Source organism: Platichthys flesus, chromosome 3, assembly GCF_949316205.1.
Source record: "Platichthys flesus chromosome 3, fPlaFle2.1, whole genome shotgun sequence".
Classification (NCBI taxonomy): domain Eukaryota; kingdom Metazoa; phylum Chordata; class Actinopteri; order Pleuronectiformes; family Pleuronectidae; genus Platichthys; species Platichthys flesus.
The window spans coordinates 23,326,460-23,353,316 of NC_084947.1; the positions used below are offsets into that span (position 1 = coordinate 23,326,460).

The 26,857-nt window shown below is 41.7% G+C and overlaps 1 protein-coding gene across 1 annotated transcript in view; it reads left to right on the forward strand.

Moving 5' to 3' along the window:
- Positions 1–6,564: 6,564 nt before the first annotated feature.
- Positions 6,565–26,857, forward strand: part of slc4a5a (solute carrier family 4 member 5a) — a 33,245-nt gene continuing 12,952 nt past the window's right edge. The window contains exons 1-12 of the mRNA XM_062384758.1: positions 6,565–6,769; positions 9,462–9,591; positions 9,989–10,149; positions 14,992–15,144; positions 15,687–15,812; positions 16,226–16,281; positions 21,818–21,975; positions 22,073–22,160; positions 24,389–24,543; positions 24,848–24,976; positions 25,274–25,448; positions 26,468–26,601. Coding sequence (XP_062240742.1) covers positions 6,727–6,769; positions 9,462–9,591; positions 9,989–10,149; positions 14,992–15,144; positions 15,687–15,812; positions 16,226–16,281; positions 21,818–21,975; positions 22,073–22,160; positions 24,389–24,543; positions 24,848–24,976; positions 25,274–25,448; positions 26,468–26,601 — 1,508 coding nt within the window. The 5' untranslated portion in view covers positions 6,565–6,726. The remainder of the gene's footprint in view (positions 6,770–9,461; positions 9,592–9,988; positions 10,150–14,991; positions 15,145–15,686; positions 15,813–16,225; positions 16,282–21,817; positions 21,976–22,072; positions 22,161–24,388; positions 24,544–24,847; positions 24,977–25,273; positions 25,449–26,467; positions 26,602–26,857) is intronic.

Genomic DNA, 26,857 nt, shown 5'->3' on the forward strand with positions numbered 1-26,857 from the left:
TATTACGTTATAATGATAATACAGACGTCAGTTTTGCTGTTACAATCACGTTTTCCACATCCTTATCTGTCAGATAACATCCTGGGGTATTTGTAGCCTCAATAACAATGTCCTTTGTTGCAAAGAGCATGTATCGGGCTCAGATAATAACATACATTTTCCAAATTGCTGAAATTGCAGCAGGCGAAAGCTCATATTGTCAACAACCTACAGCTGCACTGTCGCAGGCTGGTGGAAATCATGACCACGGACCGATTACATTATTCAAAATTTGGAGCTTTTCATCATCTCCAGTATTGTGTCCGGATGGAGAAGGAGAAGCAAAATTTCCCTAAACACTAAAGACTGATTTTAGATTGAACCTTAAATCACCCGATTATTGAGACAACAAGATTGCTCCCTTCATCTCTTTCTAACATCTTCTTATGTACATACTCTAAACATTCATACTCCTCTTCATCTATTTTAGACACTCTCTTTTCTCATCAATGTTGTATATATATTGTTTTTTTATTCATATTTCCTCTGCTACTCGCGGCATCAATTGAACTCCTGTCCGTCCTGGGAGCGGAATCCCTCACACGTGGCTGTCTCTGAGGCTTTTTACATATTTTTCCCTGGAAATAGTTGGGCTATACACTTAAAATAAAATACGTTTTTTTTTCCTAAGTAAAGAATAAACTGTCTCCAGTATCAGTCTCCGCCTCCCTCTTAGCAGGACAGACAAGTGTCCACGCCTGTGTGACTTTGATTGAATTACCTTCATATCAGGCTTCAGTTACAGGGGGAGCCGGAGTAAGCAATCTGCAGTCAATTTCACACTGAACACTCTTTATGTGCTGTGGGGTAAATCAGAGAGACTTTATATTTCACTGGAGGCTTCTCCCTCAGTGTATCAAGGAAACATATTACTTTAACTATAGGTGGTTACACAGGGGTCTCTCGTCATATGCAACCCCTCTGTCTCATCCTCCTACTTCATGTTTGATGTATTCAGTGCTCTTCATAGCTGGGCCTCCTCAGATCTGCAGTCCCACTCCATTAGTTTTTAACACATAACCTTTAATGGCCTCTCTCTAGTCATCTCCGCTGCATGAGCTCATACAATGTAAGGGAGAGGCAGCGGGACTCATCGACTCAATCAAGTGGACAGGCTTCACATGATTTCTTCTTATGAACTGAGAGATTTGAAGGAACAAAAGCTGCCGTCTGTAGGTCACCTTGTGCATAAGTGAAGGACGGGACTTTGAAGAAGATGAATAGTGATGAATGTCATGTGGGTAGATCGCATGAAATCTGGTTAAGTCACCTTCTGGATGGGTTTAGTGTTCAAAATGGTTCATCAGGGTTAAAACAAAGTCAACTTGAAAACAGATCTTCAAAGACACCTATCACCCTGGACAGGATGCTTGGAGAGTGAGCTTCTGATTGTGCAAGTACCAGCTCCTTGGAATGCCCCATGGCAGTAAACATGTGTTACAATTATTCTGACGCGACATTAATAAACAATGAGTATAAACTGGGATGGTGGCATTACCAGGCCAAAAGCCTACCTATCACAGCAGCAACAAACACTGTGGACTGAAAGGTTTTTCGACTTCTTTATGTATTTCCATGTCCAGTATATAGTATAGGCTTAGATACAAACTTGTAAAAGGCTGACAGGCTATCAAACGTGATGTGCCAACCTGCTGATCAGATGCCGTCGATAACCAGCTCCAAATCCATGCTCCACCCGCACTGTGTTTCCCGAGCGGCATCCTGTAACTTCCTATTTATTTATCACTTTTTCCACTATGCAATATATTGACCTGCTGGTGCAGGGTATTGAAGGGTTTTTCTATCGGTGGATGGTGAAACCAATGAAACAACTTCCTGCCTGGAGCTCTCTGCTCAGTCCTAGTTTGCCGATTATTGAACCGGTCCTGAGAGAGAGGGAGACAGATCGAGAGCCGTTCTGACAGACAGACAGGGACAAATAGAGAGGAGCGTTCCTCTCTGCAGAGTTCGTACCATTCGATAGCTGGTCGCAGCTCCACTGGCATGTTGTCATTGATGCGACCCAACAAGCAGCAGAGGCCGTTTCTCCTTTCACTCATTCCAGCTGACAACTAATCCAGGTACGTTGACTTTTGTCTCTGTCACATTGTTTGGCCTGTTTTTTCCTTGATGGCTCTCAATGTTTTCCTGAACTCTAAACAGTGCAATTCAATTGTCCCATCTTGTTGAGTCGGAGATAACATTTAGTGTCTTGGTTTTTCTTTGCTCCAGGCCTTGTGTTTGTAAATGACAACAACGCAGTAAAGGAGGTGTGGGGAAAGTACCAATATAGACATTTTGTAAGATTGTGGGGCTTTTAATATCAAACACAGACTCACATTCCACTGATGCAGATAATTCCAGTGAATAAAACTTACCTCTAACCTTGTTTCAAGTTAAAGTGTAAGTTGTCATCTAAATATGTCACACACCTATATCGCCATCATAATGGTCATGATGTGTAAGTTTTAAGTTCTGGATCAAATGTATTTTGTTTTGGTCTTAGTTTTTGGTTCTGCTGTTTAAAAAAATCATGTTGTTAAAAATGTTTTGCTTTATTTCTGCAAATCTGCTTTCAGAGGGCAACAAAACAGCCATTCAAAAACTTTCTAACAAGTCAATGAGACGCATGGGTAACTTCTTTAAACTTACTGAAGCACTAATGAGCACCACTTCTCCTAATAACTCCCAATTTCTCTTCCACTCTACCTCCACTCAAATTCAACCAAATACACATCAGAAATAAATCGTGAAGGGTTTAATTAGTGCGAATGTTGTGCGTGAATGTGTGTGCCTACAGTAATCTTATGCTTGTATTGCGTGGTACTCTGTGTATGTACGTGCAGGATTTGTACACTGCAAAATAATTAGTCAAAGAAAAATAAGTCCATATGAAATTGTTGAATCATACTGCCCATGTTTCCTGTATTTTACAGTTTGACTTTACCTTGAGTTTCTTTAAATGAGGCTGAACTTGTTAGAGGTCTATAAATGTGTGAAACCAGGTGAATTACTGTCTCACTCACTGAGGTCTTCATGTCAAGTCAAGAAGCCAAACTCTTTAGACAGAATGACATTTGGCTGCTGGTGTTTGCCACGGACTGGCGTACATTTGCCTGCCTCCCTTGTGCACGTGTGTATGTTTATGTGCGAGTGTGCATGAATCGTCTCTGTGTGTGTGATTGTGTGTGTGTGTGTGTGTGTGTGTGTGTACATGCATGTCTTTATCAAGCGATGTGGGGGTTTCGGTGGCGTGGGCGAGCCCATCGATCAGCCCGTGAGGGAGGCAGCCTGCAGCTCTCGCTCCAGCTGTCCACTGGGTGTGAAGGACACCGATGTGACAGCACTAATTACCGAGGCAGGAAGCCAGCGCTACAAACATTCACAGCAGCAGCTCAACTGGGCTCTGCAGGGCTGAGCCCATCCTCCACCAGCCACTTTACACCTCTCATCCCTCCAGGCTGAATTGTGTCACGCCAAAATGAGATATTACCCACGAAGAAACACTGCTTTGCCTCGTGGGAATCTAAAGAGCAGATATGACTGGATAAAACCCACCACAAATATCCTGTTTTGGCTCTCACAGCTGGAACTGTCCTTCTTTGCAAGATATCAGATCAAAAACAGTATCTCCTATTTCAAATGTTGAATATCCTTTAGCTACTTAAATAATGCAGGTGGCAGTGGGTCCATCAGAACCTTTTAGATGCCTGCTGAAACTGAACGTGCATGGATGCAATGACACCAAACGAACATCAGTAAAACCAAAACAATGTGATGAAAGGGGCTTCATGTTCTGTAAAGGGGACATGAACCAGGGTTCTTAAAAATGATGACATCTTTACAGTAACCCATGCCTTTATCCTTTTTAGAGAAAAAGAATGATTAGTGCAGTATGGTCTAGCCATAATTCAGTAAACAGAATACTTAATAATACATAATTATACAAATACAAGAAGAATGTCCCTCATTGGAGTACATACCTCAGTCTAACTGCACCAAGTGCCACCTCCTCATAGATATCAGTTCCAGTGCAGATTATTAATTATTCTCTGAGAAATCAACAGAAATGAGAAACATCCTACTTCACAATGTTTTAGAAATTCAATAAAGATTTCAAGATTTGCACCTTGATCTGGATCCACTCCCAAACTTGATAGGTTCTTCCGTGGCCCGCACCACTTCCATCTCCTTAGTTTCATTGTAATCTGTTCTGATGTTTATATTTAATATTGCTCAAAAACAATCAATCAAATGGACTGGGGAGAAAACAGAACTTGGTGGAGGTAATGATAAACATTAATAAGGACTGTGTTATAACCTGAAAAGGAAGACGCAACAAGCGAGTGACTTATATGCAGCGGAATCCATTTAGGTGCATGTTACATTTAAGTCACTTACATCTGTGCTTCTTCGAGGCAAGAAGTTATAAAGGGGTCTGACACAACGCTAATAAAATAGTAACACAATTTCTTTAATGGCTTGAAGCTCCATCAGTAAATACTTTATTCAATTAAATAATGTAGAGTGTGACAGGGCATCATTCATTCTCAATGTAGCACCTTCTTACCAGTTATGTTCACATGACCTGTCCAGCAGCCGAGTTGGTGACATCTGGTGGGAACAACATGATGAGAAGAGTGAAGGATGTACTAATCTGGTGTCCAGAACTCATTCAATGTGTTTCTGTGTGGCATGAAGCTCTTCCCTCAGGCAGGATTCAATTGATCTGTGCAGTTTTACATATTTTTAGGCTACTACTGTTAACTTAAGACCGACCTAGGCAGCATGTTTCTTTAACCACATGTATTGATGCAGGGAGGGGGCTTTTTTTTCTGCACTGGTTTTACACTTACATCTCACAGTTTTTCTATTTCAATCACTGCGTTTGCCACTTTTACACTTTTAGTATCTGTTGAGCAATGTTCACCTTTCATAGACATATAGGGATATTCAAGTTTTGAATTGCATCTAGTAGCAACCAAAGCCCTGTGTGTAGCAGGCCTACTGTAAATGTGTATGAGCTCTCTGACCTCTGTCCAGTGGGAACATGGTGGCCTTAAACTTTGCTGCTGGTGTTCAGTGTGTGAACTGGTGCCGCCTGGGATAAGTTACCCTCACATTTGCACATTTCCATCGCCTTGGCCCAGCAGTTAATTATTTTCCTATTGATCTGCACTGTGACCCCACATGCAGGTCAGTGAGCAAGTGGCCGCTGCTGCAGCTGCTGGCTCACATTACATATATAACACATTGATAGACTCATACCAGGGTCTGAAACACACAAGCAAACACATGTACAGAAACTGACAACATTTACACAATGTACACACTTTGACCATCACAAATGTCCTTAAAAACCTTAAAATGTCTTAACCCTCAAACAGCCCTTTTAAATTGGGTTGGAAAGTAAGGGCAAACTGTCCTGTCTTTCTCAAAGTGTCCTGATACCTAAGTGTCTTCTACTCTCACCATTTGACCATCTCTCCCCGTACTTCTTCAACAGGATGAGCCATGGAGACAGAGGGACGGGCGTCTCTCACCTTCGCTATGAGGAGGAGGAGGGTGAGTGTGTGTGCCCTTGTGTGTGCGGTTTCATATCGATGCCCGACCCATTATAGACTACCCCTTTGCTTATAGAAGCAGGAAATTAGGATATTACACCTTCTTTCTTAATATTATCCTGAGACATTTGATTCATCACACTAACTTATAGTTTATAATTTCTTCAGTGAGTTTGTGTGGGGATTGGTGTTAATGGGCTGCAAATGAGGAGACAGGATATACACAAAATATGTTGTTTGAGCATGTGCAGCTGTATTAAAGTGGCTCAGGTAGTTGATACGGATGTGTGTTTGTGTGTGTGTGTGTGTGTGTGTGTGTGTGTGTGTGTTTGTTCCACCCTCACATTGAGCAGCATGTTTGCAGGTATTTTTCTTTTCCCAAAGATCCAGTATTGCTTTGCATTTCCCTCGTGTATAGTTTTTCCACATGGTGTTTAGTGTGCAATTACGCTTACAGCGATCCTTAATTCGCAGCAGATGATCAAACTCACATCATCCAGGTTTTGGTTGCAAAACATGGATATGAAGCCAAACGCATACTCACAGAAAAGCTCTTTGTAAGGTTTCTCAAGGGGCTTGATTTACTTTTGTTTGTGAGTGTGCCAACAGAGAATACCACTGTTATTAATGAGTAGACATGGGCAATGAAAGATAATTCATTCAAAGGTTGTTAAAAGTGGTTTAACATTCATGGGAACACTCCTCTGAGTAGCAAGTATTAATGAAAGATCTCATTAAACAATCTGCACCAAAGTGTGCTGGCTGTCAGTCAACTATTTTGGGGTTTGTTAATTTATTTTTAATTTAGCTCACTTGTTTTGGAAAATTGCAAGCTTATTATGACTTGTATTTCAAACTAAATTGCAATATTATACTTTGCTTATATTTAAGTTTTGCATTTCAATGAGGGCCCACATTAATCAGTGCATATTCATGTCCATTTTTGTCCCCAGACCATCAGTCCATCTATATCGGCGTCCCAGTGCCTCAGGGATATCGACGTAAGCGCAGGCGAAGGCGCTCTAGCCGTGAGGCCGCTGACATTGACAGAGACAGACACTACAGCCAGCACAGGCACCGGGAACATGACCGGTACCAGGACATAGACGTAGAGGAAGGGCTCATGGATTCGAGCGAGCAGATTTTACCTGACATCAACCGCACAAGTAAGTTAGTGGCCCGAGAGCGTGGATAGAAAAACTTGAAATCAAACGACGTGAAAAAGAAGCAAGAGCACACTGAGACAACTGAAAGTGGTCTCCCAGGGTCAGACCTCAAACCATTGTCATCTGAGGTCTACTCAATCTGCCCCCATGCTCCTTCCCTAACTTCTGCGTTAAAGTTTTGTTTGGATGAACGGTATCCATCCCCCACCTTATGTCAGGGTACTTTTGAGACAAACAATGGAAGTAGTCGTTGAGTCTGACCCACAAAGCCACTGAACTCCAGCCTTTAAATAAACATAAGATAAATGGGGCCTTAACACTTGTCTTTAAGGGGCAGCCCAATAATTCTAATTATACATGTCAAAAGAAAAGTTTGCTGTTTAGGAGGCATTGAACGTTGAACCAAGGATACAATGTTGTTGCATTATGGGAAATGTAGGATCCAGTATATTTGGAGCTTGACCCAAGTCCGGATGACTTGGCCTCTGCTATACAGATATCATCATTTAAATAAAAATAAAATGATCAGTTTCTCCAAGTCTAAAAGAAAGGCAGCACAAGTTTAATTTGTTTAATTGTCTAACAATTGTGTGTTGAAATATACACAATATTTTAACTGTAAACATTTTCAAAAACGTGTTCAAATCTGTGACTAGTTTTTTAAGGTTTGAAAATAAATGAATGTCTAGTGTAAATTCACTGCACTGCAGTCCAGTGTTAAGAGAAAACTAAGAATAGCCGGTAGTACAGCTGCCTCTTGATCTTTTCTTTTGGTAATCCAAGACCTTTGTTGCTTCATCTTTAACCATTTGAAAAAAAAATCATTGACAGCCATGACACGAGCGCTGTCATGTTTTACAATATTGTTGCACTGTTCAACCTCACGTTTTTGATTTGATTTTGCCTCCCTCCAGGAGTTCTAACAGTGAGCAGAAGGACTCAACACAACCTGAGCTTGTTAAAATTAGAATAATGAGTGACCTGGCAGATCACCGCTGCATTGGATTTTTCAAAGACTTTGCCTGGGACGTGGTCGACATTGCCAAATCAGTGTGGTATTGGAGTTTGTGGGCTTCAGTACTACGCAAATGGTGCTATTACTGTTGGGAGGATTATAGCATGGACAATAGAAATGTCAAGGAATTGTAAAGAGAACAACTTAGAGACAATAGGAAGGAACATAGAATGTGATTATTCTCATTCTGATAATAAGAATGTAGTTAGCTTGACTCTTGTCTGTAGTTTGTTCATCAGCAGAGACTTTCTGTTGCCCATCCCCTGCGGTCGATATCCCCTGTTTCATCACCAGAATGACAAGTAGTGCTTTCAAATCATCGAAATCGCTAACCCAACTTTTCAGCCGTGAATAACAGACACATAGCTAATTGTCCTAGCAGACACTTTTTTATTGCTGTTGTGTGGTTACAGATACAGGACAGTATCCAGTTATCTAAAACATGGCAAAAATCGACCTGATTGAAAGATGTAGATGGTCATTCCTTCCATCCAGCCATTATCTATACCGCTTATTCTTTGAGCATCACAGTGGTAGCTGGAGCCAGTCAGGGCTGACCTTGGTCAGGAGGCAGAGTGCCCCCTGGACAGATCACCAGTGTATCGCATGGTAAACATACAGAGACAAACAAGCATTCACTCTCACAGTCAATTTAGAGTCCAATTAACCAAACTCTAATTTTATATCATTGATTCCATCATCATTTGCCCATTCACGAAAGACAACATGTAAGTGTAATTCACTGTGAGGTGCTGTCAATAAAGTGCTCCAATATTATTGATCATTGTTGCCATTAATAGACTCGTCCTATTGACAGTAATCACCATACTGCTCAGCCCATGGGTTAGCAACACTGTGGTCAGCTGACATGGCCTTACCCTAAAGCAACATAAAAAAACCACTGAGTTCAGTTTAACTTCGACACAACAAGGCAATAGATTAGCAGCCTCATGATAAGGAACCTGCTGTCCACTTTCATACTTCATTCATCACCGCTGTTACAGTACATTATGGAGAGATATACAAAAACAGCTTGTATAAATAGTTTAGGTTAAGAAAATTTGTAATAGAAATAAAAAGTCTACTGATTTATATTTTAGATTTAATTCATACTAATGACCTGTATAGAGCCTAATTCCAGTCAAAGGTTTTAGATCAACCCTATTTTTTTATATAAAAATGTAATCAGTTTAAGTCCAGTGAATTTGAGACATATAGGAAATCAATCAGGGATGAAGAAAGTAGTTAATTTACATTTTTCTGCTGCATTGAAGTAAATGAAGCCCCTACACTTTGGAACATCTGCCAGAATATATTAGAATAGTAAAATGGGTTACCTGTTTAATTGTGTGATATATTACTTTTATTATTTTTATCATTGTTATTTATTTACTCTGATTGGTTGTGAATTTTACATTGTTTATTGTCAAGCCCTTTGTTACTTGTATTTACAAGTGATATACAAATAAGGTTATCAGTATTCATTATTATTATCTCAGTACAGGAAAAGAAACATCGTGTTTGTACGGTAGAGATGCTCTCAGCTTAAGCTCTGAAAGTGAAGCCAAATGGTGAATACAACACACAGATAAAAGCCATTACAACTCTTCCCTGTGAAACTACTTAATGACAATGAAAACCATATAAATCTCAAAGAGATTCTTTTATTCCGTTAAGTGTCTCCAGCAGCCGAGCGTCTACGCTACATCCTGAATGAAGATGATGACATGCCCACGCCAACGCTCTTCACTGAGATGGACACTCTGCAGAGGGAGGGAGATGAGCTGGAGTGGAAGGAGTCTGCCAGGTGAATAACTACACACTCACAGACACACACAATTTAAGTCATGGTCACGCTTCTGCCACTCAAAAACAAGATTGCACTGGTATTATCAGGTTTTGCTTTCACTTCAAGATCGGATTCTGGAATAAATCAAGTATGAATATCAGACACAAACCATGTTGATGATCCGGTTAATGATAACTGCATCTTGTTTAGATGTTCAGTGTCCAGAGTCTAGTTTTGTGCTGTTTCAGTGACACTGATTACTGAGGCGAATAAATACAACACAGCATTAATTAATGCTACTTATTCCATCGGTAAACTGAAAACTGAGATAAAGTGCCAAGCTCAGAGAAACAAACACAGTTGTGTATATTACTCACCGTTCTTTCTTCCTCTCTGTGTCTCCTGCTACCTTCAGGTGGGTGAAGTTCGAGGAGAAGGTAGAGGAAGGAGGAGAGAGGTGGAGTAAACCCCACGTGTCCACGCTGTCCCTGCACAGTCTTTTCGAGCTCAGGACATGTCTCCAGACGGGAACAGTTCTGCTCGACCTGGAAGGCTACTCGCTGCCTCAAATAGTCGGTGAGAGATACAGGATCATTAGTCACTAATAATTACATTACATGTCATTTAGCTGACGCTTTTGTCCAAAGCGACTTACAATTAGTACACTCAACATTCATGAGGGGCCATTTAGGCAGGGTTTCCCCAGCACTATCTTGTTAAGGCGGCCGCCTTAACAAGACTAGGGCCCCGCCTTGACTACCAATGTATTGAAAAAAAAAAAAAAAAAAAAAAAAAGTTGAAAAAAAAAATAAAAAATGGCATTGATAATACTCAGGTAATACTGTTTACAACATTAGTCGTGCCAATAAAGTTTTTTGAGTGTAATTGAGACGGCGACATCTGGTGGTTGAATATATTGTTGCATAGTCTATCATAGTCACCTGTCAATCTACCGCCAGTGACGTGCGGTGAGGTCAGTGAGTGGGTAGGCACTGAGTTCTGAAAGCCAGATTTCTCTAAACCTATATATTGTTAAATCAAAAACAATAAACAACAAACAGGCACGCACGGCCGATTTCAAATAAGTTCCTCCCTTTCTTTCTTTCTTTCTTTCTCTCTCACTCACTCACTCACTCACACACACAGACGGGACGTATATGAAATGTCACGACGGTGACTTCAGGTTTGCCCGTAGCCTACTGTAGTTTGGTCTAAATGATTAAACATCGCATCCATCGACTTAACGGACCCGTCCCTCACACCGAGGGCAGAATAAACGTAAGGCAACAAGTCAAACCTTCGCCGATTCAAACTACCGGTACTACTTCTATTCAACTTAAAAATAAAAGACAGCATTCATCATTATGTAGGACTACAGCACAACTGATGGCAACTCCACTCCATAAACTTTCTTAATAGATAAAGTTCCAGTAGCATATGCCCCATGGACCTGTCCAGCATCAGAATATAACCATTTATCCACATTGCAGAGCTTAGGTTTGTCCGTCAGTAACAATGAAAACACAACTGCTCAATTGAATATAAAATGCAGAATGGATTGCACTCGGTATCAATTCATCCAACTTTATTATTAAATAAACCCCCAAAAAGTTTCTTACTCACCAATCTGACTCCCTGGCTGTAGAAATAAGCAATACGATAGTAATCCAGTGACAGTCTGACTGACAGCACAGCTAGCTAGCATCCTTCCGTTCATGTTGGCTACCTGTCCGTTTGAAATGCTCGAACATTGTTTGTCCCTGTTGCTGCTGTACACCGTCCAAGGCTGGCGCAGGCCTTTCTCTTGCTATTCATTCTGTTCCTTTTTAAATTATAATCCAATTTGTTAAAATTCCTCCAGTCTGAAATATCTGCGGGCACGGACACGGCAGCTGCAATGTTGACTTAAAAATCCGCGGGGGTAACGCGACGTGAATGAGCATAGCCAACGTAATGACGTTGGCCTAAACGTCGTTGACGTTGTATGCTTCTCCGTTTTGACGGACACGGACAGATAGGACCGCCTTCTCCAACGTGGAACGCCCTCTCCGTGCCTCTCCGCGGCTCCTCGGAGAGCTTTTCGTGCAGCTCTCCTTTTTCTAACTACACGTCGAAATGGCGGAGAGCCCACGGATAGCCCTTGGCTGTGATTGGTCCGCTAACGCCAGCATTTCGGAATGGAAACTTCCTGTTCCATTCCCTACATCACAAAAAAACCAAAATCACAACTACGACTCTATAATTAATGTGACAAGTGTGTTAAGCCAGCGGCATTGTCCGGCTGACGGTGGCTGGTTAGAGCACTTACGGCACGTGGGTACGGTCACATACTGTTATAACGAACTTTCATAACGTGGCTAGCGGGCTAACCACCATGCTAACTGCGGTGGGAACAGCGCAAAAACCCGCTGACTTTAATCCCACGGCTCATGACACTCTTTCTCAAACACCGTCAGGTTAGAAGCAAACACTTTAGATCGATACTAACTAACGGTAGTAGTTAGTATCGGGTGTCCCTGCTGACTGTGTGTGGAAGCTGGGGGGAAGCTAGCTGCCTCCGTGTAGCTTCAAGCTGTTGCAGCTGTTGAAATAGCAACGCAGTTTGGAAACAAGACCTGGGAACCGCTGCGTTAAGACACGATAACATAAGCATTATGACCCGCTGGGTGTCACTTTATTCAGCAAAAACTGTCGCGTCATCAACATCCTTTTTCTGTTAGCTGCCATCGTTCACTGTGTGTGAGGAGCCGGGAGGACGTAAATAAACCAGCGTGGACTTCTTCTATATACCTCATGAGGTAGGCTTCTCTAAGCTCGACTTCAGTTGCGCCATCTACTGTTCTGGCGGTGAATTGTTTTCACAACAAAAAGGCTCGTAGAACTATAAATCAAAAAGGGTCCGTCCGCTCCGTCCGTCAGTCCGCAACGGACTCGGAGTAGCATACATTGGCCTTATACTGCGTAAATGTCTAGTAATATCTCGATTTTAATTGGTCCATGAATGATATGTAACATAAAGGCTTATGTGGCATACCATTTACGTAAAAAAGGCACAAAGAATGATGCTTATTTGCGTACATGTTAAATCATACAGAATCAGGCGCGAAAACTTTTTTTTTCTTGCCGTCCACAATGAATAGGCGGTTAATTTGAACGGAATCCGACATCACAAACTGTCATCTTCTGAGGCAGCTTGATTTTTCTTAAAAACCGGCTTAAACCCTATTTTGTAGTGTCTGCATGTTTTCCACAACATTTGTACCTACTGTTGTTTATTTATATTGAAATAAACAGTAGTTTATTTCATTCATGCGTACTGGCATCTTTGAGCAAAATACCCCCAAAAATTTTCGCCGCGCCGCTACGCGCCGCGCCAACAGCACCACCACCTGCTTACCACCTTGACTGAGACATTTACTGGGGGAAACACTGATTTAGGGGGTTCAGTATCTTGCCAAGGACACTTAGGCATGCAGATGGGAGAGAGTGGGGTTTGAACCAGCAACCTTCTTGCTGGAGAACCATCACTCTAACCACTAGGCCACAACGCCCCAGAATATATTCTGTTTCATATTTATAAAAGTCACAGAGGCAACAGTTAGGCCCGATTATTATATTAAATGATAATATTATATTGTAGTCTTTGTTAGCAATTACCATGACTGCTCCCCCAAAGTATCTTGATTGCCACCTAGTGGTTGCGTGCAGCACGGGTCATCAGTCTTGTCTCCTCCATGTTTGTGGATGGGACATGGACCAAACTAAAAGAACACGTCAAATAACTTTTTCATAAAGATGACGGCTGAGACTGACTCACGATTGGTTAAGCACACGTACCATGCTCCATCCCTGCATAGCTACTGCTCTGGATCAAAGTTTCCCATCTTTATATGCAGTCTATAGTAGCAAGGCTATTCTATATCCTGATATTCAATCAGAAATATAGGATAACCATCTCACAATTTCTTTCTTGACCTATGTCTACCAACCAAACGACAGAAATTCAGTATGCAGTGGTGCACTGGTCAAAAGAACACTGGTGCTAAGCCCAAATGTAATAGAAGGACTATTTTCCTCTTCCTTCTCTACCTTGTGTTTTGTCTGGACACATTCAAACCACAACTGCAAGATTTTTGCTCAGCTTCATTTTTTACCACTATAGAGGTGCAGATCGTGAACTAGCTTGTAGATGTCATCATTGAACAGTCTAAACTTAAATCAGGTCAAACCCAACTTTATTAGATCCATTTTGCACAGTTAGGCTCGCAATAAACCTAAGGTTTTTTAAATCTCACAGTATCATGGTGCATGTTATAGTCATTTGTATGTAGGATGGCAATATTACACAAATACCACTGGACATATTTGGGTATTGATATCCATGTGTGTGTGAACTTGGGAGCAGGTTGATTGAATATAAGGGGACTGTCATTCTTTATTGCTGGATATCCCCACACAACACTTTCACATATTGAATACACCTGACGTCTGGTAAAAACGGAAGCCACGCATTAGTGAGGAGTAGTCAATAAATCAATGACTCAATAAATGAATGAAGGATCAATGTCAAAAGCTGCAGTGTTTCCCGGTGATCGACAAAAAGAAACATTCGCCAGTCAATTTCATGATCATAACACATTTTCACAACTAGTTTATACCTCGACTTCCTGTTGCTTTGGTTAAGTTTTAGACCGATAGTATCAGTGGTGTAAGATGTTTATAAGTATTCATATCATATATATTATTTTATTGTAGCCATGGCGCTTGATCATTTTCATTACATGGAAAAAAGATTTAAAGTTTATTGCCATTGCTACACCCATACAACAATTTTACTGATTATATTAATATTATTAAATTTCAATATCTTGTATTTAGTTATCTTGTGCCACAACACTAACAGGGAGGCAGGTCGGCTGATTTAGTACAAGCTGGAATTACAGTGAATCCAGGTAGTTGTAGTCTGTAAAATCCGATTTAGTGTCTTTGTCAATTTTCTTTTCTCAATAAATAACCTAAGTAACCATCCTGGAATCTTTGGTTATTAGCTGCTCTTATCAAATACCTCTTTGCTGCAGGAAATTCTGCAGTAATTCATGATGATAACACAGAGGTGTTCAGTCCTATGAGCTGCACAAACATTGCTCTTCCAGGGCCTGGGGATCTGGATGACCTGAGGAGGGAAATTAACCAGCACAATCATTCTTTACACCAAATGACAAACGGTGCTTCGCCCACAAGCTACACAATTGAAATTGAACTCATATGTTTCCTACAGCTAATACAACACTCTACATCGACTTCATATATCTTCATACAGTAGAGCGTTAAGTGTAAGGGTTAGGGTTAGGGTTAGTGGAGACTCTGGATTTGCATGTCATATACTTTCATGTAACATACAAATGTGTGTTTTTCCAGATGACATAATTGAAAGGCAGATCGCGGAGGGCATGATATCCCCAGATCTGAGAGAGCAGATCAGCTTTGTCCTGCTGAGGAAACATCGACACCAGACCAAGAAGCCAATCCACCGCTCGCTAGCCGACATCGGCAAGTCCAACACTTCGACCAGTGAGTGTCCTTCCTGTAGCCATCACAACCTGTCATATAGCTTTATCAAAGGGAGACCAACATTCCCTTGAGAATGACAGTTTACAGACTCCACAGCACTGATAAATTAAAAATAATAAATATAAGGTAAACAATTTGCTATTGGTTGTTATTTTAGCTTGTGTCTAGGTGTAAGATTGTCGTGGCGACATTTTTCTTTGTCTTATTTCCTTAGTAAGACTACATACACTGTTTTGTAAAATGAAATATGACATGTCGTTACATGAAACGTTTGCATCCCTGAAATATAGCAATTCCTTTTCTTCATCAGTGATTGGTCCTTTTTGGTCCAACATAGTATTCATTATGCATGTGTTCGACTTGGGAGATGAATAAAGGCAATCCTGGAGTCAACAAGGCTCCTACCCTCCACAGGGAGTGTATTAATGTTTGATGAGTTAATTACTGCTGTGGCATTTCCTCATCTCATCTCATGAACACTGTGAATCAGAAGGCAACACTTCGAACTGTTGTTGTGTTTGTTTCTGCTTCCTCTCCCTCAGCAGGTCGTAGTGTAGGGCCCCGAGGTGGACCAGGTCACGGGCCAGGTCCTGGGTCGATGGCCAACATCCACCGCTCCACAGAGGACCTCAGATTGAAACAACAGTCTTCCAACTATGGCCGCCTGCGTGAGTGACTGCCCATAGGTGCTTGGTCTGGGATTTAAGCTCACATGCACACACCCCATTCCTGCTCCCTCTCTCTCCCTCTCTCAGCTTGGCTTTTTTTATTCAGGTATAATTCATGGTGAGGTTTGGATCTATGAAAAGACATGGTTAGTTTCATTTTTTGATGAAACTAACCATGTCTATTCCTACCTGCTTAGTCCAGAGTAAAACATTTCATTAAATTAACACCCCACTGCCCAAAAAATTAAGAAAATTACAAGCAATGTAAAAGAAGACTTTATGGTGAAACATTGATATAGACCATATTGGTGAACCGAAAGAAGTGCAAAGCCACTGAGTGCACGCTCTGATCTGAAGCATGCTGTGTGTAATGAATATGTTATAAATGTTAATGTTGCAGTTTAATCTTCCAGGTCACGCTCAGAGCAGAAGCATGAACGATATTGCAGATACTCCCAGCACAGACCAGGTGAGTCATTAATGTGACTTTACGGGTCAACATGGTTTCAAGAGTATATTTTGAACATACACAGGATATTGTTTTTGCAGAATTTGTATATATTTGATTAAATAAAAATATATTTCTATTAATGAGGCTTTGCGATACACAAGTGCATTTGTAAAGGCCAAATTCCCGTTCCAAATTTTTTTAATAGCTAAGTATCTCTTACTTTTCTATCTAAGTGCATAGAAGCTATCTCCACGGTGTGTTTTCCATTTTGCTGTCTACCATTGTTATCACATTATCTCATGTCGAGGTAAGACATTGTGTTGTTCTGAATTGATGTTTCACTGGAGTAGTGAGCTCGGTCTCAAGTGGCATCAATCTGCCATTGCAGCTGCCAGAGAAGTTGACAGCTACTCATGGAGGAAGCGTGCAAACACATAACTCACTCATTATTGTGGCCGATGTAATAATGTGGCTTAAACCCCGGTGACACATGCTTGAACAGTTGCAAGGCCGTGTTGTTGTTGCTCGGATTAGGCTACTGGGCTTTTCAACAGACAGGTCAGGATTAAGTGTCACTCACTGAAATTACTAATATGTAAAAATAAATAAATGAGAGTTTGTGTTAGAGTGTGTGACGTGGGCTATGAACTTTGTTTGTCAATGCAACTATGAGGACAAGTACTGGCTGTCCAGTTCATGGCTGGATGTTCAAATTATATTTACAGGCCTACAGTAGGTCACATGTGACAACAGACAATTGGCATTTTGTAACTGTGTGTGTGTGTGTGTGTGTGTGCCACATTTTCTGTGTCAATATTGAGCTGACATGTGGAAAAAACATGGATCTCATTGTAGAGTCCGCGTGCTCAGCCCTCACATGTTTGGGGTTCATTTGGTTTGCCTCTCTGATTGGTGCTTCTGGAAGTTTAATGATCACGGAACAGGGGGTTATTATTATCTTGCAAACATCTGCTGATACAACAATTCCCTTCCAGACAAATCTGCCAGGTTTAGACAGGCTTTGTCAATAAAGGATGAGAAGATGGAGCTGAAAACTCTCGTAGGGGGAGTAGTAGGGCAGATTACAGCAATTTTTCACTGAAATTGTGCAAAATGTGATACAAGCACCAAATTTGGCATGGTGGTTCCCAAGGGTCAACTAACAAATCTGCCTGACGTGCCATCAAAAAATCCAAGATGGCGGCCATTTTTCAGATGGACGCCAAATGCGTCTGTCGAAAATTGTTTCGCTCATAGAAATGGATGTACTTGATGGATTTCAATGATCTTGGTGTCGATTTCTATGTTTTCCTGCATGCTGATACAAATTTTTCTACTTTCAAAAAACACAAGTGAATAACTTTGCACTTTATGGCTTTTGAGATCATTCTTTTTCTGCATTTTCGCTTGCCTGATGAGCGTTTTGCTATTTTTTATGATGATACATGAAGCCATCTTTCTAAAGGAGTGATTGTTGGCGCTACCATGGCACACAGGTGACAATTACTGCTCTGAAACTCAGCATGGGGTTCAGAGAGGCGGGGGTCTAGTGGCAGAAACTTGGACTATGGGCAGAGAAGGTCTCTGGTTCGTCACTGGTTCGACTCCACGGAGAGACAACAAAAGACGAACCTGGATTGATCTATCCAAAAATCCAAGAGGATTCTCCCTACCCTGTCTAGCGCCCCTGAGCAAGGCACCTTACTCCCCCAACATCTGCTCCCCGAGCGCCGTACATGGTCGCTCACTGCCCTATGTGTCCTGCACCAGATGGGTCAAAAGCAGAGATAAAATGTCCCTACCTGCATGAGGGTGCCTTTGCATGTCTGTGCATGTGTTTGGGACTAATAATGTCAGCTAAGGAGGGGTGCATCTCATACTTAGTGTCCCAAATGTTGCTTAACCTACTCCACGAACCTGTTACCTATTAAAGGATAAACCCTCTGCCCTGGTCATCAGAACACCAAATGTGAGACTGCATCATGGCAGACCAACTGGACCAAGTGTTGCCTCTGTCAAACAGAGAAGAGCGAATCCCTAACATCTCCACTTGCAAATTTACCATTCTTCCCTAGGATGGATACACCCTCCTAGGGAAGAATATTCCTCAATTTTATGCAGCGAATGCGGTACCGATGGACCCACAGAGGCTTGATGTGTGTTCAGCGGAGACCTCAGAGTCCACAATTCCAGTTCTGGGATCTGGTTTTGGACATGGAGCTGGTCGTGCTCCTGTTGATACGCTCCTTCAGGGAAGGAAACTTCGACCTGTACCTCGAAGCACTCTCAGAACTGATCCCCTACTTCTTCGCAAATAACAATGTAAATCATGCTTGGTGGCTGCCAGTTCATTTGAGAGACATGATGTCTCTTGAGAAACAGCATCAAGATGTAGTCAGAGAGTTTCACAAAGGAAACTTTGTTGTCCACAAGTCCAGAAGTGACTTCTCTGCCATGGCCATTGACCAAGCCCATGAACAGAACAACGCAGCCATCAAGGGTGATTGAGGAGCCATTGGACTAACAGAGGACCCAGGGGCACTTCGGAGATGGATGTTGGCTGGACTTGAAGTGAGCCATCTAGTCGGTGCATATGAGGCTATTTCTGGTGTGAAAGACGCAACCATCAGCACCAAACACCATGAACAGACCTTAAGTGCCCAGACATCTTTCCTTGACAGGGTGGAGGCACTGTTCAGAGTGATAAAAGAGATGGGCAACCCTTTCCAAGAAGAGTCTGCTGATTTGCTGGTGCTGGACACAAAGAACATTGCAGATCCAGATCAAGCTGAACTGGTTGGTAGTCATCACGAGAGAGGCAAGGAGAAGTTCCAGTCATTTATGGAGGCCTTGGAGAATGAAGAAGAATGCACATTCTATCAGCCAATCAAGAATAACAAGGCTTCTTTCTTCAAGCATGAGCAGGTAGCCAGCAGCTCCAAGGAGAAAGTGCTTAAAGATGACTGTCACTTGTTCTCCCGGCTCTTCATCTCCTTCCAAAACAGACAGTGTGACTTGCAAGAATTCTTCAAGTATGAGAACCAGTCAGCACCTGCATCTCTCAGTGACAATGGCAGGCTTCGTATGTGCCAGAAGTCATAGCTAACTGAAATTATTCAGGCACTGGTAACATTGCCTGACAGCGAACCAGAGGGAGACACCATCATCATTGATGGATCAGCGCTCATCAATTCCCTGCCTCCACGCAGCCCAAAGACTTTCGATGACTATGCAAAAGAAGACATCCTTCCAAAAGTGGAATCCTTTTGCACCAAATTCAAGCGAGTCGATGTCATCTTTGATGTGTACAAGAAGTCTAGTTTGAAATCTGAAACCAGGTAAAAAAGAGGTCAGGGGATCAGAAGAAGAGTGACTGGTACCAACAGGACCCCAACAAACTGGAGAAGCTTTCTGCGGGATGAAAACAACAAAACTGAGCTCTTCAACTTTCTCGCAGATAAAATATGTCAGGCTGGAACAACAAGTATGGTCATTGTGACAAAAGGAGAAGATGTCATCAGCAACACAAACAAATCCCTCGATGCTGTGGCCCCATGCTTTCATGAAAAAGCTGATACTCGTATATTTGTACATGGAAGAGATGCAACTGCAGAGGATAGCAAGTCACTTGTCATCTAAGCTGCCATCCCTGGAGAGGCTTGGTCTTCAAAAAATGTGGATTGCCTTTGGGCAGGGTGCCAATGCTCGATGGATACCAGTCCATGAGGTAGTTTCTGCAATAGGACCTGAGAAAGCCAGTGGGATCCTGTATTTCCATGCATTCACGGGCTGTGACGTGGTCTCGTCTTTCCATGGGAAGGGAAAGAAATCTGCATGGCTGACTTGGGAAGTCTGTGATGAGGTTTCTGAAACCTTTACAAAACTCAGCAACTGTCCAACAGACATTTCTGAAGATGACCTGCAGAAGCTGGAGAACTTTGTTGTCGTCATGTATGACAGATCAAGTCCAGCCACTGGTGTTGACGAGGCAAGGCTGAATCTCTTTGCCCGTAAGCAGAGGTCCTATGATGCTATCCCACCAACCAGTGCAGCCCTCATGGAACACGCAAAATGCGCTGCTTACAAGGCTGGTATCATATGGGGTCAAGCAACAGTAACCAATCCAGAAGTTGTCAGTCCTGCTGACTGGGGATGGAATCGGAACCGAAACATATGGCAGATCAGTTGGACAACGTTTCCACCTATTGCAGCCAGCTGACCGGAACTGACCCAGTGTTCCTGCAAGAAAGGCTGCAACCGGAGATGCAAATGCTTTCATTCAGGGCTCACCTGCACTGCACTCTGTAGCTGTCTATGTCAGCTGCATTGATACATATACAGCAGTGAATGTTGGTGCCAGTGAGTGGGCCACTGTAATAGTTTGCTATGGAAGGACGATTTTTACAGTATTAAGGGTTTTTGTTCATATTTTCGATTTTGTTGAATAACATGTTTCAAATGAATCCAAAGTACAATAATGCAAAATGTGTATATTTAATGTGTAAATAAAGTATTAGGAGTATTATTTGATGTGTTATGTTGTTATTTTATATAAAGTGGTCATTTTCTACCATTTACAGTATTTTAATGCTAGTGAAAGTAAAAAAATTAGATTCAACATGCAAGAAAACATAGAGATCAACACCAAGATCATTCAAATCCAACAAGTACATGCATATCTTTAAGCAAAACCATTCTTGGCAGACGCATTCGGCGTCCATCTTGAAAAATGGCCGCCAAGTTGGAATTTTGAATGGCACGTCAGGCAGATTTGTTAAGTTGACCCTTGGGAACCACCATGCCAAATTTGGTGCTTGTATCACATTTGGCACGATTTTTCTATTATCTGCCCCACTAGAGATCTGGTCACTACAGGAGCAAATGGTCAAATAATAAACATGTGTAGGCTGCTCTGCTTTTACCCGCTGTCCATGTCATCCCAAAACAGCTCTGTGAGGTTTAGTCTGGAGAGAGTGTGGTTCTTCCATCATGTGAAGCCTCTGTGCTGTATTTCTGATGTATTGGCTTATTATAGCACGTCTTCCTCAGATACTTCGTTCTGATAACGGTATACAGTATTACTTCCTGCAGTACAATATTGTCCTATTAATTCAGTAAAGACACCTGTTTACACTGATCTCCACTTCACTTAGGTCCATTGCTGCAGGAAATCTGAAAGTTTTGTCTTTATCCCAAACTCGCTTGTTTTCTATGACATTTACTGAATCTTGTATTTTTTTTGTGATGATTCATTTTTTTCTAGTTTGAGGAGTTTCTATTAAAACTTGAAAAATGACTGGAATCATTAATTGTTATCTAAATAGTTTGTAATTAGCCTACTTTTCTGCCTAATTGATACAGTTCTAAAAACATTACCTAGAACATTGGTGACTCAAAAGTAAAAAAAAAAAAATAGGAGGAATAGGTTTACTGCAAAGGGAAAACAAAAAAACCTATAGAATATGGATACACCACCAACTGTAAAATATCATATAGTTCTACTATTTGGTGATGTCTCACTATTTTTCTCTCTTTCTCCTTTGTCTTTCTTTAGCTCAAAAACAAATTCATGAAGAAGATCCCTAGAGATGCAGAGGCATCCAATGTCTTGGTGGGGGAGGTGGATTTCCTCGACAAACCCTTTGTAGCCTTTGTCCGCCTTGCCCAAGCCACAACACTTGGAGGTCTGACTGAGGTCCCCGTGCCCACCAGGTGAAATGATCTGCAGTATCTGTCGCTCCTTCTCTCTCACGTCACACAAACACTTGCCAGTCCTGCACATGCCTCACATTTGTCTTATCACGCACAGATTCCTGTTTGTTCTGTTGGGGCCCCAAGGAAAGGCCAAGTCGTATAATGAGATTGGCCGAGCCATAGCAACCCTAATGGTGGATGATGTAAGTAGCTCTTTAAAAAGTCATTCTATGACATGCCTTCATTGTTAGACTGCATGCTGACAATGTCTCAGGAAACCTGTGGATAGAGAAAGTGTAATTTCCGGGAAAGTCTTTGAGCTTCATTTGAAGCTGTGAAAACGATGTGACGTATGGTTTGTGCTTTAGTCGGCCCAACCACTGGGAGACCCACTGTTGTGATTTAATTGCATCTGGATGTGGTGCTGATGGTTAAGCATCAGTTAGGGGCAGGGTCTCCTCTGGGATAATGAGTCACCCATGGTTTTTAATGTTTGTTAAAGGGAGTGTTCTTGCTGCTGAATGCAGTTCTAGCTCCTATTAATTCCTAAATCACTAGACACAAATCCAGATGGGCTTTTTTAATAGCAGATGAAGTAGTGAAGAAATAACAGGCCATTATTTTAAACTGAACTTGCAATGCTAAATAGTGTGTTCAACAGCCACAATTTAACCCTGACCGTGAGGTGGGAGTTGGTGATTTGTGGACCCCCATTATAATATGTATTTTAATAAGAGTTAAATCTTCCCTGTTATATACCAACAATACACCTGCCTTAGGTAGGTCAGGAGCAGAACATTTTCATATGACATCCTGAAACACGTTATTTTATTTTCCTATTCTATTTTTAAATAAAGTCGGAGTGATTTATTCCGTTAACAGTCAAACAATTAGGATATGTATGATTTACATTTAATTTAATGGTGACACTGTCCAAACCATTTTTAGAACTGCCTTGACGGAAAAGGGGTAATTGTGTCCTGACAGTAGCATTTAGCTCAGGCACATCCTAGCAGAGCAGCTACTGTGAGAGGCGGTGGTCTAGTGGCAGAAACTTGGACTATGGGCAGAGAAGGTCTGGCAGAGGTGTAAAAAGTACTGAAATATTGTACTCAAGTAAAAGTACAATTACTTTGATGAAATTTTACTTAAGTACAAGTAAAAGTACCCATCTAAAAATCTACTCAAGTAAAAGTAAAAAGTAGTTAATTTAAAATGTACTTTAAGTAAAAGTTACTTAGTTACTTCGAACAAATTGATGGGGGCGGCTCCTATACAGTGCAAAAAAGGACAAGGGGTCATAAATCCAATCCAAAAACAGTTATTTTTAATTAAGGAGATTCTTTACAAATATAAGTACAATGACATTAAACATGTCAAACACTAAACATTTAACATGTCAACCCAACATATTAGAACTTTTGGGAGGACATGTCAAGACATTAACCACATGACAGCTAAAATAAAAAGTTAAAATGCCGCTGTCCCACTGTATATTTAAACTTTTGGTTAAACTTTGGTCCACCTTTAGAGCACAGCTACTGTGAGAGGCGGTGGTCTAGTGGCAGAAACTTGGACTATGGGCAGAGAAGGTCTCTGGTTCGTCTCTGGTTCAACTCCACGGAGAGACAACAAAAAGACGAACCTGGATTGATCTGTCCAAAAATCCAAGAGTCTCCCTACCCTGTCTAGTGCACCTGAGCAAGGCACCTTACTCCCCCAACATCTGCTCCCCGAGCGCCGTACATGGTCGCTCACTGCTCTGTGTGTCCTGCACCAGATGGGTCAAAAGCAGAGATTAAATTTCCCTACCTGCATGAGTGTGCCTTTGCATGTCTGTGCATGTGTTTGGGACTAATAAATGCATCTTAATCTTAAGACTACAGTCTTCTATTTTAGCAGGGCTCCACGCTAAAGTGTCACTTCATACAAAAAAGCCTACTGGGTGTTTTCTTGTGCTTACTTTCTCTGTATGCAGCCACAAAGAAGCAACAATTCCAACACTGACTTTAATGCAAAACATTTTTCTTTTTAAGTGGTTTAATTGAGGTTTGAGTGTTTACTATATTACTTAACACACAGGCAGGGGGCCTGTAAAATCTAATTGCAGTTATTAGCTGGATTTGAGTCTAGCTTTGAGCAAATGGTTCCAATACGTTAAGTGATTGTTCTTCAGTCCAAAATCAAGTTAGGCTGTTTGTGTGGGAGGAAGAAAAAATCAATGAAGGTACCACACACCCCTCCCGGGACGAATATGTCTGTCTCTCCAGGTTGCAGACACCTCTTAATTTTCATTAGCTTTTAATTTAGTCCGATTTTTCAGGTAACTCTCTGGGAAAGTGCAGATGCCAGTTATTATAGCAGTACATACCGATATTATCGCTATGAAATAAGCCAAGTGAAATTCTCTCCCTTTATTCCCCCCCCCCAGCTCTTCAGTGACGTAGCCTACAAGGCCAGAGATCGAGAGGATCTCATCGCCGGCATAGATGAGTTTCTGGATGAAGTTATTGTGCTTCCACCTGGAGAATGGGATCCTAAAATCCGCATTGAGCCGCCAAAGAAAGTCCCCTCAGCTGACAAAAGGTTGGAGTTTTACCATCCACCTCAATACTGCAATGAATCACTTGGCCTCTCTGAGCAATATGCCAACAACAATTGTGTGAGGTTAAAACTTGACCATGATCTTCTTTTGTCAAATAATTAGTCTGACAGCAAAATTAAAGGTTTCCTGAATCAAACCCAGAGATAAGATCTTGATGAAAGGTGAAATCCTGCCTCCATGTCACTAAGCATCAGACAAAACGTGAAAGTCTCTGAGAAAACACTTATAACATTGTAGATTGGATATGTACCATATTCGCTTCTGTGCCGTATTTTTTTCCGGCAGGAAGTCAGTGTTCTCCTTGAATGAACTGGGGCAGATGAACGGTACAGCTGGGGGAGGAGGAGGCCAGTCTGAGGACGAGGAGATGCCAGTGCAACATGAGCTCGGAGAGGAGCTAGCATTCACTGGACGGTAGGTAATCCAGGCCACATGGCAAGATGCTGAGAGGTTTGGATCAAACCTGATTATGGTATATGGACATTTACAAAATGTGGCAAAGTGGGCAAATTATCTGGGTAGAAAAGACGCAGACAGCCCCAATGAGCTTTAACTGAGGATCTACGTGCTTGTCCTGATATCACATTAAATCAGTGTTATCTCATTCAGTCATAGGAAAGCTCCTGCTTTACAGAAAGTAATATGAGTATATGTAGTGAGAAGTGGAATGTGACAAAAATCCTAACCACTGACCATGAACATGTATAACAGCTTCTGTGGTGGGCTTTACCTGGATATAAAGAGGAAATTGCCATGGCTGCCTAGTGACATCTACGAAGGCTTTCACATTCAGTCCATCTCTGCTGTGCTCTTCATCTACTTGGGCTGCATCACCAACGCCATCACCTTTGGTGGTCTGCTGGGGGACGCTACAGACAACTACCAGGTAAAAAACAGGGCGTCAAACTCACGCAATCACACCAAATGATTTATGTAAAGTAATTTATACAACTTGGTTTATTAAGAAGATATGAACCTTTAGAGAGGCCTCTACACATACTGTCAGGATTTACACCATCACAAGACATTTATTGGCATTTTTAGGAATCATGATAGAATGGCATGATCCTAATGTAACTAGTGCAGTGCCTGTTGTTAACCTGCCTGTTGGGAATGGGATGTTTTCTTGATCTGTGTTAATAATGGTTGCGGGCAGGCAGGCAGACTGACAGTCAGACAGACAGGTAGGAAGACTGACTGACAGGCAGGCAGGCAGGCAGACTAACAGGCAGGCAGGCAGGCAGGCAGACTGACAGAAAGAGATTTCTTGAATTATAGATATAGTTTAATCGAAACAAAAATATGCTAAACCATGACTGAAGATTCTGGTTACAATGGTATCGACTAAAGCAGACTTTTAGACTGAGGTTTGATTAGAGCAATTTTGCTCCAGATCAGGTCTTCTATTTTCTATTTGTGCATCAAGACCTTTGAACAAATACAACTACATCCACAGATCCACACAGGCACAGACACACAGGCACAGACACATAAACACACATGCACACACACATACACACACAAACACACGCACACACACTCAAAGATGTGCACAGGAATCATTTCAGATAAGTGCTTTGACTTTCATTAATTCATTCCCCTCCCTAGTTGAAATACATCTTGACTTTTTGTCAATTTCACATACACACAGCTAACACTCCCACTTCACACCCAGCAACATCGTTTTTTGTCATTCCTCTCTTCCTGTCGTCTCATCTGAAGCTTGTGTTGCTGATATCATCAACACCACAACACATCAATTTTGTCATTCAAGTGCCCCAGCCATCGTTCAGCTACGTTTTCATACTCTGTCGAATACTCATTTCACAACAACTGCTGTTTTCTTTCCCTGTTTATGAGTCATATCACCTTCTCCCCTTGACTCCCACCTCCCTCTCCCAACAGGGTGTGATGGAGAGTTTCCTGGGCACAGCTCTGGCTGGCACTGTTTTCTGTCTTTTCAGTGGTCAGCCCCTCATCATCCTCAGCTCCACTGGACCCATCCTCATCTTTGAAAAGCTCCTGTTTGAATTCAGCAAGTGAGCATCTTCAGAACTCGATGATCCTGCTGTAGACCTACAGTATATGTCAGATTCAGATTTCAGAGTTAGTTTTCAAGTATGTATTGAGGCTTGAATGTACAGCACATCCACTGAAGGTATTTCTAGAGTCGAAGTTTACAAAGAGCACTGGTTACATAAATGTAGCTAAGTTTGAAAATTTACTTTGTCAATTAACTTTTCTAGATAAACGCGACATAAGTAGACAATATATGTATATATACAATCATCCAAT